Source organism: Vicugna pacos, chromosome 34, assembly GCF_048564905.1.
Source record: "Vicugna pacos chromosome 34, VicPac4, whole genome shotgun sequence".
Classification (NCBI taxonomy): domain Eukaryota; kingdom Metazoa; phylum Chordata; class Mammalia; order Artiodactyla; family Camelidae; genus Vicugna; species Vicugna pacos.
Genome location: NC_133020.1, coordinates 16130439 through 16148049, shown reverse-complemented (window position 1 = coordinate 16148049; position 17611 = coordinate 16130439). Strand labels below are relative to the sequence as shown.

At 33.3% G+C, this 17611-nt stretch overlaps 1 protein-coding gene across 2 annotated transcripts; it reads left to right on the top strand.

Moving 5' to 3' along the window:
- Positions 1 to 1573: 1573 nt before the first annotated feature.
- Positions 1574 to 14421, top strand: KLRF1 (killer cell lectin like receptor F1). Of its 2 annotated transcripts, XM_006199852.4 has the most exons (6): positions 1574 to 1658; positions 7499 to 7597; positions 8409 to 8564; positions 11476 to 11615; positions 12028 to 12140; positions 14313 to 14421. In XM_006199852.4, exons 1-6 carry the CDS (start codon positions 1574 to 1576, stop codon positions 14419 to 14421), a joined length of 702 nt encoding a protein of 233 aa, XP_006199914.1. The 2 variants fall into 2 exon arrangements, with proteins under 2 accessions (XP_006199914.1, XP_072810801.1); XM_072954700.1 differs by lacking the exon at positions 8409 to 8564.
- The last annotated feature ends 3190 nt before the right edge of the window (positions 14422 to 17611 follow it).

The following is a 17611-nucleotide window of genomic DNA, read 5'->3' as shown; positions in this document are numbered from 1 at the left end:
TCCAAGATCTGGAACTTTCTAGATATTGAATGAACATTGAGTGAATGAAAGAACACCTGTGTAGCAGAGGTTGGTTTTGGGAAAACAGTCTTCCATCTTCAAAAGAGAGCTACCTACTCTATCCATGAAGAGTTTATTGACCGAGAAAAAAAGGCTTGGATATATGAGCAGAAACAAAGAGCAGAGGACTTTGCAACTCATTTTCTAAACTTTGGTCTTTTCTACTTTGTGTGAGTATTCAATCACATGTTTTTAATATAATTTATAGGTAATTTTCTGTTTTATATGATGTGAAGTCTTTCAAAGATTATATCATCCATCACATTTTGTTATATGGCATCCACTGTTTCTGGACACATGCAAATACTCGAGTGTCCTTTTTGGTCATTGTTGCCACAGACAGAAAAAAAGCTTAATTTGAGCAGGTATTTGATATTGTAATAGAGTAAACGATAGTGTATTGTGCACTTAGATTTTTGTTGAGGACAGACTTTCTGTTGAGTGTTCTTCCTCAGCTTAAAAAAAGCAGAAGGAGGCCAGGGCTGGCTGGGCTCCAACCAGGCGGCCTGCTGTATTTGGTTCTCTTTCCTTGGTCTTCTCCCTCACCAGTGAAGTTTCATGGCTAAAACCTTTGGGTTCCTACTCTAGCCTTGCTACAATTGCCAGAGATTTGGCATGTACTTGCCCAAATTTTAAACTCCTCTATCTCAACTTGTAAAATTATTATTTCCAAAACTGTATTAATTTCTTAAACTTGGGCTCCAGAGAACTTTTCAGAGTAATAGAAAAGTTCCAAAATTGAATTAGGTGACTGTTGCACACATCTATATATCTATTTCAAATCATCCAATCACATATTGACCAGGGGTGAATTTCACTCTATGTAAATTTGACTTCACTAAACTAAGAGAAAAAAAAATCTCGAATTTCTGCCATAGCACATGAACATTGGACAACCTCTTCAAATAGCAGGAAAAGTAATTGGAAAATATGATTTCTTTCCTAAATTCTTCCTGAAAAAATTTTTTCTGCATCGGATGAGTCTTTGGAATGCCTCAAAAATTACCAGTATTTTTTCTTTAAAGTATATTATCAGATCATTAGTATAACTTTTGATCAGTGTTATTTTGAGATCAAGAAATAATTTAACTGTTAGGTAATTGCAAGTTATTCTATTAAATTAGGTACCAATATATTAGGGAGAATAATTGAAAATTTACATAATGCAAATGTATTAGCTATGTTTCAGTTAACTCAACTCTAAAAGGGATACAGTTTTCATTTTCCTGACTTTACAGGTTTCTCAGGAGGAAGTTGTGATAGACCCAAATATGCTATCAAGTTCAATATGTGGTGGACAGTTGAGAAAATATGTGTCATCTTTCTCATGGTAAACAAACAGACATTTCCTTTGAGGTTTTCACCAGTGGATGAAACCGTGAATCTTTGTAGGCACCCTGGGTGGACCATTTGAGAACAAGTCTCTGAGTAACACAGAGTTACTATTCTTTTCTTATTTTATATTAAAAACAAAACAAAACACACACACACACACACACACACACACTTGAAAATGCAAGGTGAAGAAAGATACATGACATTGAATGTGGAGCTGAAGAAAAGGAATTCTATCCAAACATCCCAACTTAAATGTCAAGGTATGGAATCACTGCAGATTAATATGGGTATGGATTTCATATGAGAACTAATGTGGATAATGGTTTCCAATATTCTGTCATTTTCTGTTCTTGGACTGTCTCATTTCTGTGGTACTTCCTTCTCTCTGTCTAAGCTTCTGTCCTCTCTCTGTCTCTGACTCTCTCATTTATCAATGTGGGAATTTCATCAAAGTTACTTGCTTTCAAAGTAATATTTTATCTCATATCATTAAGGATATACTCATGAAATATACATATTTCATTAAAATTAATAATTAAAATATAAATATTTGGTACCAGCCAGCTACTTCCTTACCATTTGTAAAATACGGTATTTTCCAATATCAATTTTTAATTCAGCTTGCAAAAGTTTTAAAATATGTTTTTTCATCAGATGTAACTTTTTTGGGAGGAAACTAGAGATATTAACCTGAAGGGCCCCAAAATGTAGTGGCTCCTCTGTAAAAACGTTTTTCACACTCAGTTTGTAGATGTTACTTGGAAAACTAAATGTGTTTTTTGGTACAGAAAAAGAGCTCAGAGAGCTGCAAATAATAAATTTGCAACTCCTAATTATTTAAGTGGCATATGCCACTTCATCATTATTTACTAATGTATTTTGCTAATATTTAGTAAAGCTTGGTGATATTTAGTAAAATTTGGTGTAAGACATATTACATTTGAATTGAATCGATCATTTAAGTCTTGTCACTGTACACAGTGTTTTACTTTACTTTACTTTATTTGTATCTCTTTTCTTATATCTTGGTACTAATGATAAGAAGAAATCACATTTTTGCCCTGTATTCAGAAAGTTTCAGAATCACTGTAGAAATAGTGTCACTAATAATATACTTGCTTATAGCAGATTACAGTGGTTTTTGGAGGGTTTTTTTTGTCCTTAGTATATATAACATTGGGCTTCCACAGTTTTAAATTTACTTCACATAATTCCTCCCTTTACAATTAAGTCACTAACAATATGCAGAGTCCTTTATTTTATATTTCATTTTATTTTTAGAGATCGCTTTTTCATTCTGACAGATTTTAAAAATTATGTATAAGCATACATATTATATAATTATAATTATACATAATTCATAGAATATAATTATAATTATGTAAAGCATTTTTACATATTTTTAAACTCAAACCTGTATAGCAAGGTAGAGACCTCCCACTCCCATAATTTCAACTCCCTGTGATATTTGCAGATGTTGGCCACTGTATATAAAAATAGATTCTAAAAAGTTTCTTTTGTAGAGCACAGGGAACTATGATCAATATCTTGTAATAACTTTTAATGGAGAAAAATGTGACAACAGATATATGTGTGTATATGAATGACTGGGACATTGTGCTGTACACCAGAAATAGACACATTATAATTGACTGTACTTCATTTTAAAAAAATTAAAAAAAACATAATTCCAACTCCTATCCTGTCCCTTTCACCCTGTCCTCTTCCTCCTTCCCTACAGAAAATCGTTACACGTGCACACGCACATATGTACAAACACACACAGCTACATCCCCTGATCCTTCATTTAGCTGAATGTTTCTTCATTAATTGGAGGTACCATGGTTTATTCAACTACCCCCCATCCCTCGTTGATGGACATTTATACTATCTTCATTCTTTCCCTAGTATATTCCTATTTTAAATAGTGTAATACTTTGCACTTATGTCTTTTATATTTTGCCAAGTTGTCACTAAGACAGATTCCTCAAAGAGACATTGCTGGATGACAATGTAAATGACTATATAAATTTGCTAGCTTTTTCCAACTATCTCCCCATAGGATTGTGCCATTTTGTATTTCCACCTTTCTCAGTGTTTACTTGACTCTTCTCATTTGTTTGCTCTCCCAAATAATTGTATAATGAATTTTGCCAATTCGTGCACTATAATCAACAAAAACAAACTGAGATGCAGTTTTATAGAATACTAAATTACTTCTTAATTTATCAATTAACTTAAGGAAAATTTATCTCTGACACTTAGCCTTCAATCCAAGACATGGCTGAATATCCATCAGTTCGAGTCTACATTCATGGTGCTGTTTTCTATTTTTTTGTTCGTTCAGTTCTCTTCATAGCAATTTGGAGCACTTCTTACTAAGTTTATTTCCAGTTTTGTCTTTTTTAAAAAAGTTTGTTAGCTGTCGACAAGCAATGCCTTCCCTTCAGTTATATTTTTAAAAGGTTATTGGATATATAAAGGCAATTGATTTTAGTATATTAATTTTGTGACTGTAGCTAATAAATTTTAAGCTTATTTTGGGGAATATAATGCATTTTTTCAATCGACTCTTAGTTTTGCGATACACATACTTTATTACCTTCAAATAATTGTGTCTATTTTTCTGTTTTCCCCTGTATTTTGGTTATTTTGTCTGATTGCATTGAATAATACCTCCCCAAAATATTTATTAGTAATGGAGATTTGGGATCTTTCTTCTTCCACCTTTATTGAGATATACTTGATATATAAATATATATACACATATATATCTGCATAAATTTAAGGTGTACAATATGATGATTTGATATGCTTATATACTGCAAAATGATTACCACTGTAGGGTTAGTCAACAAATCCATCAACTTACATAATTAGCATTTCTTTTTTGCTGTAAGAACAACTAAGATCTTCTCTCTTAGCAACTTTCGAATATATAATACAGCAATGTTAAATATAGTCATCTACTGTACAGTAGATCCTTAGACATTATTCATCTTGAACTGAAAGTTTGTACTCTTGAACTAACATTTCCCCATTTGCCCCACTCTAGGCAGCCAGCCTTCTACTCTCCAGTTCTGTAAGTTCAGCTTTTTTCAGATTCCACATATGAGTGATATCAGACAGTGTGTGTATTTCTCTGTCTGACTTACTTCACTTAGCACACTGCCTTCAGGTCCCATCCACGTTGCCCCAAATAGCAGAATTTCCTTTTCACTCATTGCTGAATAATACTTCATGGTATATGTACATACCCCACCTTGTTTTATCCATTCATTTATAGGTGGACATGTGGATTGCTTCCCTATCTTGGCTACTGGGAATAATGCTACAGTGAACACAAGAGTGCAAACAACTCTTCAAGATACTGATTTCAGTTCATTTGAATACACTCACACGTGGGATTGCTGTGTCACATGGTAGTTTTATTTTTACTTTTTTGAGGAACTTTCATATTGTTTCCCATAGTGGCTTCACACTTTAACACTTTCACCAACAGTGTGCAAGTGTCCCCTTGCTGGGAAACAAGCTGCTGGAAAACAAGCCGCACCTAAATTTCCATGAGCTTAAAATATTATATTCACACTTACTTGCTTAAAATGCACATACTTGCTTTGTTTTAATGTTTTACGCAGTAGATGACCTATAACACGTATTATGCTAAAGAAAGTTTGTGGTGAGCAATCCTGAGACTGACCATAAAGACAAGAAGGAGGGCAAATATTTCCTTAGGGTAAAACAATGGACCTTCCTGGAAAGCCAGATCATCCATTAACAGAACTTTGTTCTGGCCTGAAAGCATGTGGTTAAGCCCAGGGGAAATATTTGTTATCTCGAGATGTCCCGGAGGCGCTAACAGGATAGACTTAGAAATTTTGCATATTGCAAACACCCAAGGAGGGTGATTGTTCCTGGAAGGGTAGGTCTGAAATTAATCAGTTCATCAGCAAGCAGAACTTAGTGCTTATCATATGGAATATCTAAAGCCCCACCTCTTTGATCGCATTTTTTTCTGAGCTGTGTATACATCCCACCCTAATAAATATGATGTCGACCAGGCTTTTGGTGCTCTAGATCCACAAGAACTTGAGTTCCCTGGTTCCATCTTTGCTCTTTACTTTGTCTCTTTGTTTCTTAAGTCTTGCGTCGCAGTCCTCAGACACGGCCCTGAGCTCTGCTGGATGCAGCATCCCCTTCCTTCACATCCTCACCTACACTTGTTATCTCTTGTCTTCCATAACAGCCATGCCACATGTGAGGTGATATCTCATTATGGTTTTGTTTACATTTCCTTGATGATCACGTTCTTGGCCATTTGTATGGCTTTAGAAAACTGTCTACTCAGATCCTCTGCCCATTTTTTTAATAGAATTTTTTGAGTTGTAGAGTCCCTTATATATTTTGAGTCTTAACCCTTTATCAGATAGATGATTGTCAAATATTTTTTCTTGGGGGATTTTTTAAATTAATAATTCAATCTTAGTTATTATTATGTAGTGAACTTTTTTTGTTGCAGATTTTGTCTGATGTAAGTTTAGCTACTTCTGCTTTCTTTTAGTTTCCATTTGCATTGAATGTATTTTTTCTATCCCTTCTCTGGGTGCCTATGTGTGTCCTTAAAGCTAAAGTCTCTTGTAGGCAACATGTAGTTGGGTCTTTTTTTTGTTTTAATCCATCCAGCCATTCTGGGCCTTTGAATTGGAGTATTTAATCCATTTACACTTAGAGTGATTCTTGATATGTAAGGACTTACTAATGCTAGCTTACTAACTGTTTTCCGCTGTTTTGTAGTTCCTAGTTCCCTTGTTCCTTTCTTCCTCTCTTGCTGCCTTTGTGAATTGATTTCATAGTGGTATGCTTTGATTATCTTTTCTTTTAATGTGTGCGCTTATTGTAGGTTTTGCTTTGGGGTTGCCATTGTACTTATTTTTATAAAAAATATAAATATATATTTTATATATTGTGAATAAATGTATGAATTACTATACTTTTAATTATACTTATTTTTAATACTTTTTTCCTTTAACCTTTATAGTATAGTTAATTTTTTCCAAACATTTGTGGAAAAAGCTTATCATGTTTCTCTATTAAATATGATATTAGTTTCATTAGGCAAAGAACTGTTGTATTGAACACGTATCCATTAATTCCTGCTTTATCTTTTAGCATACGTTTGTTGGATTTTATCATATGTTTTTTATGTCTGTTGAGAAGATAATACATTTTCCCTTAACTCTATTAATATATAATATTAATGGATTTCTTACTATTTAAAAACTCTTGTAATCCCAGAACAAACCCAACATGCTCATGGTATGTTTTAGCTACTACTAGTATATTTAAGACTTTTGTATGAACACTCATAAGAGTGATTGGGTTTTTTGGTTTGTTTTTTAAATTATTTTAATTTTTTGATGGAAAAAGACTTCTGTTTTAACCTTGTAAGTTAAATTATACCACTTCTCTACAGGATAAAACATAGCGTAATGAAAATGTTATTTTCTCCATAATTTTGAGTCTTAATGTGCCTCAAATTCATACTGTAAAGGTTATTCCATGATACCTAGGAGAAATAATTGAGTCTGAGTTGAATTTGAACAAGCTTCCATGTCCTTTATTCTAACGTTTTCTGATAATTATTTGTTTGATTTTTAAAATAAATGATGGCATTTTATTACATATGTTGAAATTTTGGAATTTATTGGTTATTATATTATTCAAAAGGAATATGGGAAATGCAGGATATTCATTAACTGAATTCTGACAAATCTTATTTTACTATCTTTGTCATGAGACAAAGAGAAGAGCTGTGTACTGTTTCTCTGAATTACTGTTCTGTATGGTTTATTATGCCCTTTCTTGATAGGGTTTGGCAACTTCAAGGGTAGTTTTTCTTCTCTCACTATTCTGATCATCCAGAATATTACCATTACTAATAAAATAAATATGTATTTTTCTATTTACGTAATTTTATATTTTTATTGCCTGATATCCTTTGAAATTGAAAACCATTATCGCATATAATCCTATTATTACAATTGCTATCACTTCACAGGAATGTACTTTTCTAAGCTAATTCATGTGATTAATCTCTCAGATTGTTCCGTGGTGTTGCACCGGTACAAAATCTTCCTGGGGCTATCTGGAGCGGTAAATGGTATTCTGGCTTTGACTCTGATCTCCCTGACTCTGTTAGGTAAGTTATAAGACCTTAAACAAAAACTTTGAAAAACTTCTGCTTTTTTCTTGACTTTTCTTTCATATTCATTCATTCTTCATTATATTAAAAAGATAAAATAAAGAGCTACTATATATAAAGCAATATATGATATCCCACAATAACATATTTAATATGCAGTCAAATCAGATAACTATCTCCTCATGTGGTATCTGATCTTCTAGGAGAAAAATATGTGTGTGTTTGTAATATATTTGCAAATCATATTTTTAGGTTTCTTAGCAGTTTGTGGATAGAATTCCATTATTTTTTTCTCAAAGAATTTATACATTTTACCTAAGATTGTATTTAGTTTACTCCTGTTTTTGTCCAAATATTTACTGAGCAACTACTACAAACATTACAAGTCTTTCAAATTTAAAGTAAAGGAATAGTGATGGTGAGAAATCCATATTTTCGTGGAAGAAACTGATTTTAAGTAAATAATTAAGGTAGAATGGACTGAATACAACATTACAGGTTTCAGCAAAATATTAAGTAAGCTTGAAAAGAGAGTGCATAGCCCTGCAACAGGAATTTTTCTGTATTTGCTTCTGCATTACTTGCTCTGAGGACAGTGGCTTGCACAGAATAGATCCTCAGCAAACACATGTTCTACCAATGAATTAATTGTGCAATATTCTAATTTAAACAAAAAAAAAGATAAGAAAATTTCTAGTTATCCCTCCAGTTATTTCCTGTTCCAATCATTAGCATCATTGCAAATAATCTGTATCTGAGACATTGCACAAAGACATTTACCCAACCTTAAAATAATCCTGTTTTCAAGTTTCTCAGGAAGTGTTGCTAAGGTGCCAAAAAGGAAATAATTCCAATTTCACCCAGCACGATGACATCAGAAACCTGAAAGCGAATAGTGACACAAGAGGAAATATAAGTAATAAGGATGCAGGCCACTGTGTTTCAGGAGCTACAAACCGTAAAGGTATCACTCAAGGCTTTGGTCTGTACCACTTTTCATCTTTTGGACTTTCTAAGTTTGAAAAATCCTGTTGAATAGGTATTCAGGAGAGTAAACCAACACAGATTTGGTATGAATCTACTTTTTACTCAAAATTTGATTCCTATAGTTTAATTTTTTTGCAGTAGGAGGAGAGGTGTAAACAACATAACAAAGAAGTTCTATAAGAGTTTAAAATCATGTTGAGACATGTAAATATGGAAAGTTAATTGTGATTATAAGGCAGCATTTAAATGACTATTTTTGTCTCTTATTTATCCTTTCTTGAAATACTAAATGAGTAAAAGTAATTATATCTAACAAATTATCTACTACGATTTTAAGTGTAGAAATTCCAATCGTACAAATTTTGGAAAACTTTCTACTTGCAACTTTTTAGTTTGACTTTTGAACACTTGACTCTTTGAACCTTCAACATTTATTTGATAATATGATATGTGTGGAAGGTACAGATTAATTTATTTTATAATTATTTATCAAAGGATTTTTCTCTAATCCTCTAGTTTGCTTTGTTCCCTTATCCCATATGGAAATTTCATTTATATTATGATTTACTTATTGACATTCTTTCCTTTTGGTTTATGTGTCAGTTTTATATGTACAAGTCCTAATCCAATTGAAATATTGTAATTTTATCATATATTTTACACTCTGATCAGCTAATTTTTCATTAAGGTGTGTATCATAATGGAACCTTTTCAGAGGTAAGAAAGCTTTGATAGGTAAACATAGAATCATATTGACACCATTAAGCATTCATTAAAGTCAAAATATTGTATAACTGAACTATGAGATTTTAATTTTCTATAAATATTTTTCTCCTTCATTTGAGGTAATACTAGCAAAAATAAAGCTAATCATTTAAAATTAAGCAATTCAATGGTATTAAAACATTCAAATTTATTTATCTAGTTCCAAAACATTTTCATCAGCTAAAAAAGAAACCCTATATGCAATAAGCAATTACTCCCCATTCTCTCTCTCCCTAGCTCCCAATAATGACTAATCTGCTTTTGTCTGTATGGATTTGCCTATTCTGGATTTTTATATAATGGAATCATACAATATTCTACCTTTTGTGTCTTTCTTCTTTCATTTAGCAGAGTGTTTCTGAAGTTCATCCATGTTGTATCATGTATCGGCACTTTATTCCTTTTTAAACTGAATAATATTTTCTTGTATGTATACACCACAATTAGTTAGTATAAGGATAGAAATACTAACCAAAGTTATCTAGATTCAAAGAAATCCCTATCAAAATTCCAATGGTCTTTTTTGTGGAAATGAACACCTGAAGAGCAAAATAATCTTGAAAAAGAATAATGAATTTGAAAGACTCACATTTTCCAATGTCAAAACTTACTACAAATCTACAGTAATAAAACCAGTGTCGTACTGGACTTAGGCTAGACAAAAGGTCAATGGAATAGAATTGAAGATTCAGAATTAAGCCCATACATCTATGATCAAATGATTTTTCACAAGGGTGCCACAACCATTTAATGTGAAATGAACAGTCTTTTCAATAAGTGGGGCTAGGTCGACTGGACATTCACACGCAGAGAATGAATCTGGACACCTAACTCATACAATATCAAAAAATCAATTCAAAATGGATCAAAGACCTAAATGTAAGAGCTAAACTATGCAATTTTTACAAGGAAAAAATAAATGTAAATCTTTGTAACTTTCAATTGGGCAGTGATTTCAAATATGAGATCAAAAACACAGGTGACAAAAGAAAAAAATAGATAAAGTGGATACCATCAAAAGTAAAGACATTTGTTCACTAAAGGACATTTAAAGAAATTGAAAAGACAGCAGATTTAACGGGAAAAATACTTGTGAATCACGTATCAAATGGGTGTCTACTATCCAGTATATTGAAATAACTCTTATATCTCCAGAAAAAGACAAACAACTCAGTTAAAAAAATTGGAATAAACTACTGATACATGCTTCAACTGAATGAACCTTGAAAACATGCTCACTGAAAAAGCCGTCACAGAAAGCTAAACATGATACAATCCCACATATATAAAACATCCATTATTGTCAAATCAGAAAGTCATTGTCATATCCATCACAGTCAAATACAGAAAGCAGATTAGTGATTGCCAAGATTCAGGGTTGGCAGAATGGGTACTGCTCATTATTTATGGGGCTTCATTTGGGGTGCTAAAAATATTTTGGAGTGAGATAGTAGTCAGATTTGCACACCTTGTGGATGCCCTAAAACCCATAGCATTTGTACTTGAAAGTAGTTAACATGGTGAATTTTGTATCACATTTTTTATCTCAATAAAAAAAAGAAAGGAGATTGTCATGGCCACAAGTCTGACTTTGGTATGTGCTTTTATTTTAAATTATATCATATTTTCCCCTCATTCTTATTCTGAAAGTCTCAGATATTTTCAATTTGAGAAGACCTCAACTTAAATTTAAGAAAGTCAAAAGACTTGATGAACTGCAATTATACAGGTTGGAAAAAAAACTATTATTTATCTCAACATTACTTAATATTAAAAGGGAGATATTAGAGAATGATTTAAACACATGAAACAATAAGAGGGATTCTGTAACTTCATACGGATAAATTCTAAGCAAGTGACATAGATAATATTTTATCTAATCTCTCAAATAGCATTAATGCAATATATATCATAATTGGTTCATGTTATTTTAGTAATCAGATTATGATGAGAAAAAAGTCCTTTTACATCAAGGTTTTACTAATTTAATTTCCTTAATTCCCATGAATTATCGTTTGTATTTTGGACACCTTGTGAGTCTGAACACGTTGTTATGAGTGATTTTATCATTGATCCACTCTTTTTCCTGCAACATGTAAGTATTCTCACTGTTAATTTTATAGCAATGTGCCCTTCAGAATGGCTCAAATATCAAGAAAAGTGTTATTGGTTCTCTAATGAGATGAAAAGTTGGAATGACAGTTATGGATACTGTTTGGGAAGAAAATCTCACCTACTAATTATTCAGGACCAACTTGAAATGGTAAGTGGTTGAGTCTCATGGTTATGCCATTAGCCTCTTTACAGTTAAAAATAGCTTATCTTCCCACCATTTCATTAAAGTAAATTCATTAAATTCATTTAATTTCTTCCCACCTTTTCATTACATTTTCTTTTAATCTTGATTACTGAGTTTTTGGTGTCCTTTGAAATTTTGTGCACACAGCCAGTGCCCCACTTAAAACACGCTAATTCTGGTCTGAAGATTTGCATTCAATTTGCAAGAAGTGTACTTATATAATATATAATGTATGTGTGAACAAGATATGAATTGATCAGTATAAGAATCCTTATGCAAGAGTGTTAGTTGTCTAATAAAATTCTAAAATCTTACTTAGTGTATGTAAATTGCTAAAATATTCTGTTCATTTAGTTACTCATCACCCACTTTTTAGGCTTTTATACAGAAAACTCTAAAACAGTCAAACTACGTGTGGATTGGACTTAACTTTACCTCCCTGAAGAAGACGTGGACCTGGGTGGATGATTCTCCATTAGATCCAAAGATGTGAGTCCTTCCAGGAAGGCAATCTGATTTTATTGTCTATCATGGAACTTATCTTCTTAATATAAGTCCACCAAAATCAACTCAGAAATAGTTCTTGGGACTAAAGAATTTCAAAGGATGAAAATTAATTTAATGTTCGCTGGAGTAACGATGGATATTTTGGTTTGGTTTTCCAAGCAAAAGAATTTGAAAACCATAATGGTTGTGCACTTATTGTTTAAAAACTACACACAATTTCTATGAAAAGGTGGATTGAACCAATGTAGTTTTCTGTTTTCAAAGTTCTCAATGCTTTTTAAAAATAATCTTTAGTAATTTAAAAAATGTGTACAATTGTTTGTATTGTGCAATTATAATAATGTTAAAAAACAAACAAGAAATACAAGACAGAACAAAATTATCCAAAATTCTCTCAACAGTTGCATGAGATTATTGAGATTTTTAAAATTTTATGAATGTTTGTGTGTGCTCGTGTTAATTTTATAATCAAATAGTTAATTAGAAATACAAATATGTTCACTAGTAAACTCAAATCTTATCTCTATGTTGATAGGTAGAATAATGGTCCCCCCAAAATGTCCATGGCCTAATCCCCAGATCCTGTGAATACATCACCTTACATGCAAAGAGATTTCACAAATGTGATTAAATTAATAATATTGGGATAGAAGTATTATGCTGGATTATTTTGGTGGATTCAGTGTAATCACAAGAGTCCTTATAAGAGGGAGTGAGTAGGGGCAGGGTCAGAGGAGATATAAAGATACACACAGAAGTCCAAGTCATATGACTGGTATCCAGGGAGCACAGGCAGCCTTGAGCAGCTGCAAAAGGGGATGAGCAAATTTCCCCCGAGTGCCTGCAGAAGGCAGCTCAGCAGACATTTGATTCTAATCCTTTGAGACCAGTTTTGGACTTCTGATACCTAGCACTGTGAGGTAACAAATTTGGGTTGTTTTAAGCCACTGGATTTGTGGTAATTTATTACAGCAGTGATAAGAAACTTATTCACTATGGTAACCAACTTACTGTACACTGTCCTGTTATTGTCCCTTCAGCCTTATTTCATCATTAAATATTGCTTACTTTCTATCTCACTGCCCTAAATTCACCAATCCAAGGAGGTCAATTAAGGACGTTATTTGGAATGGAGAACAGAATCGCGGACGTGCGTTACCTGAGGGGAGAGCTGTATCACTGAGCGCTACCCGATCAGCTACCTAGAAGGATCCTAACCTACGTTTTCTTCTCGTGCCAAATTTACTCAGCTCTGCCTTTAGAATTGAGTTTTCACTCTAGACCGTGCCTAGGGATTTTTGTTCAAACATATTCAAATCAAAATTCGAATCTAGAAGTGGGCACAGTGTATTTTTCAATACGAAAATTCAGTCCTTTCTTTTCTACTGTTAATCTAGACGCTTTGATGATCATCTGTACCTCTTCCATAATACTTCCTTGAACTTATTCCTCAATTTAAATCAATTCCTAACAGAATAAATCACTAATACTACAGTATTTTATAGATAACTCTATTATTGTATTTGACATGTTGCTTTATGAGTAAGTCATTCAATAAATGTACAATTTATTTCGGGCTTACCTGGGTCAGTTTGTGTATTGCGTTCTTTACAAACATCAATTCATTTAACTTCTATAACAATAACGTGAGGTAAATATTATCTCTATTGTACAATTAGCTGTGAGAAACCAGGAAGGTTAAGTGAGCTGTCTATGTGACTTAATCTCAGTTTGTTTGTTTGGGGGGGTGGGAAGGTAATTTAGGTTTATTTATTATTTAAGGGAGGTACTGGAGATTGAACCCAGGACCTCGTGCATGCTAAGCGTGTGCTCTACCACGGAGCTATGCCTTCCTGCCTTAATCTCAGTTTTTAATCTAATGGATGACATGGAACAATGGAAAGGAGGATAGGACTATGGGCACACATTTATTCTGAACTCTGTCATTTGCAAACACACTCTCCGGGAACTCTCTGCCAATCATAGACAGTAATACTAAATTTCAGAGACAGTGAAATGTTCAGTGAGTCAAGGTATTAAAACATACCTTGAATACCTGAATTATCTTTTAACTAAGGGAAAGTGTCAACTGAAAACACAAATGGATATTCTCAGCGACAACGATGAACAATGTGTTCCTCTTCTCTTCTGCAGATTCTTTATAAAAGGACCAGCTGAGGAGAACAGCTGTGCTGCCCTCAAGGAAAACAGAATTTATTCTGAAACCTGCAGCAGTGTCTTCAAATGGATCTGCCAGTATTAAAGTTTTAAAAGTGATAGTGGAATAAGCAGCGATCAAAGTGTATTGCCTAATATCAATCTTCAGGAGTAAGAATTTTGAACTGCAATCAAACACCAACATTTCTTCTCTAGTTTCCTTCCATCATCTTCAAGGGCGCTAGCCCCAGAAAACTCCTGTGAACAATCTAAAATATACCCTTCTGATTCTTCGTGTGATAATATAATCTAGTGTGAACCCATGCACTTGTATTCATGCTTTAGCTCACTTTATGTTTTACAACAAATGTGATCAAATTATGTCTGCTTTTCTGTATCTTGCTTTTTAAAATTCTCAACAATATCGTATGGAAATTTCATATAGTTCTGAGTTGCATTTTAGGGTGGATTTATACATTTTTAACTCCTTTATTGATGAGAATTAACTTTGCTTCCAGGTTTTGGCCACTAAAAACTATGCTGCAGTAAATACCATGAATATCTTTTTAAGTCATAGCACTTTTATTTCTATGATGTAAACCTTAAAACTGGGCATTCTGGGGGAAAAGCGTTAAATATGTTGTTTGTTTGCTTTAGACTTTATACAATTTTTATCTACATTTAGAAACGACCACAAATTTATGAGGAAATTACAGGTACAGAAAAAGAACTTTCCTTTTCCCCAAAGCTCTTGAGAGTTAGCTGCCAAATTGATGCCTTTCATTGTAAAATTTTAAGTATCATTACTTTTGTGTATACTTCGTACCCCCCAAATCCTCTACTTAGTTACAACACAATTATCAAAATTAACCACTCAATACTGATGCAGTACTGTCATCTCTAACTCTCTTTGAGCTTTGCCAATTGTCAAAATAATGTGTTTTTTGAATAAAACATCCAGCTTAGATTCATTTTCTGCATTTAGTCATTATGCCTCTTTGATCCCTTTCCATCTAGAGAAAGTTCCTTAACTTTCCTTGAAATGCATAATATGACACTTTCAACTACTGCAAGTTGGCTATTCTGTAAAATATTCTTCAATTTAAATTTATCTGATTATTTCTCATGATACTATTCAAGTTATGCCTTCTTGGCAGGACTAGTAGAGGAGTGGTGTGGTGAAGCTCTGTTCTTCTCTCTGCATCCTCTCAGAGAGTACATGGTTTTATATGTTCTATTCTTGATAATATTCATTTTGTCCACATGATTAATGGGATGCTTGCCAGACCTTACTGTAAAGTGACCCTTTTTTGTTTGTGATCAGTTAATACTTTGTGGGGAATGACCAGGATGGACTTAACACTCCCCTGAGCTTGACTAAACTTTACACCAACAAGTTCCAGATTTAATGAAATTCCTATCAAAATACACGAGATTTTTCACAAAACTAGGACAAATAATTCTAAAATTTATATGGAATCATGAAACACCCTGAATTGTCAAGGCGATCATGAGAAAAGAGAACAAAGCTGGAGGTATCACAAACCCCAACTTCAGATCAGCCTACAGAGTGACAGTAATCAAAGCAGTATGGTACTGGCACAAAAACGGACATGGAGATGAACGGAACAGAGTAGAGGGCGCAGAAATAAACCCATGCACGTATGGGCAATTAATCTACAACAAAAGAGGTAAGGATATGCAATGGAGAAAAGACAGTCTCTTCAATAAGTGGTGCTGGAAAAACTGGACAGCTATATGCATATGAATTAAATTAGAACATTTTCTCATGCTATATACAAAAATAAACTCAAAATGGATTAAACACCTAAATTTAAGGATGGAAACCGTACAACTCCTAGAAGAAAACATGGCTGCCATAAATTGTAGCAATAATTTTTTGGTCCTGTCTCCTAAAGCAAAGGAAACAAAAGCAAAAATAAACGAAGGAACCTAATTAAACTTGAAAGCTTTTGCACAGCAAAGGAAACTACAGACAAAATAAAAAGAGAAAATATTTGCAAATGATATGACTGATAAAGATTTAATATCGAAAATGTATAAACAGTTCATACAACTCAATTAAAATAAAAAGAAGCAATCCAATGAAAAAATGGACAGAAGACCAGAATAGACATTTTTCCAAAGAAGCAAACAGATGGCTTCCAGACACATGAAAAGATGCTCAACATCACTAATCATTAAAGAACTGCAAATCAAATCCACAGGGAGTCATCACGTCACACTTGTTAGAATGGCTGTCATCAAAAAGTATACAGTGTCAGAAAGGATATAGAGAAAAAGAAACCCTACTACACTGTTGGTGGGAATATAAATTGGTGCAGTCACATGGAAATCCACCCCTGATACCTATACAAAGAAAATGAAAATACTAATTGGAAAAAAGCCACCCACCCCAAAGTTCATCATAGCATTATTCACAACAGACAAGATACAGAAGCAAACTGTGTCCATCAACAAATGAATGGATAAAGATGTATATATACATACACACAATGGAATCTTACCCAGCCTAAGAAAGGATGAAATTTTGCCATTTGCAACAACGTGGATGGACCTGGAGCATGTTATGTTTAGTGAAATAAGTCAGACAGAAACACACAAATACCGTATGTTATCCCTTACATGTGGAATCTAAACAATAAAACAAATGAACGTCTATAACGAAACAGAAGCAGACTCACGAATATAGAAAACAAACAAGTGGCTACCAGCAGAAAGAGGGAAGGAGGAGGGGTAAGATAGAGGTAGAGAATTAAGAGGTACAAACTACTATGTATAAATAAGCTACAAGGGTATATATATAGCCGATATTTTATAATAACTTGCAATGGGGTATAATCTATAAATATTTTGAATCATACGTTGCACACCTAAAACTAATACAATATTGTAAATCAGCTATGCACCTCAATAAAAGAGCAAAGGAAAATAAAAAAGCAATGTTACAGGCTGCTTGATAGGACATTACTGTAGCAAGCTCACCGGCTACAGCAGTAACGACCTGGGTGGGTGGGGTGATACAGTGAGAGATGCTTTTGTGCAGTTTTGTGGAGTGATAGATAAAACTAGATATGACTGAGAAGAGAGGATGAGAAAATGCATTTTCCTTAATTTGCAGATGGACCCTGAAACAAGAAACAGACATTCCTGGTCAGGCTTGTATATGAGAAAAATAAAACGCAGAAATGAAGATAAACTGACGTTGATAATACAATGTACTAGTTTGCTAGTGCTGCCGTAACAAAGTACCACAAACTGAATGATTTAGAACA

Coding starts and splice junctions, on each gene's coding strand:
- KLRF1 (XM_006199852.4), top strand. CDS start 1,574: ATGCAAGGTGAAGAAAGATACATGACATTGAATGTGGAGCTGAAGAAA. Junction 7,598..8,408: donor GATCTCCCTGACTCTGTTAG/GTAAGTTATAAG, acceptor CCTGTTTTCAAG/TTTCTCAGGAAGTGTTGCTA. Junction 8,565..11,475: donor AGGAGCTACAAACCGTAAAG/GTATCACTCAAG, acceptor TTAATTTTATAG/CAATGTGCCCTTCAGAATGG.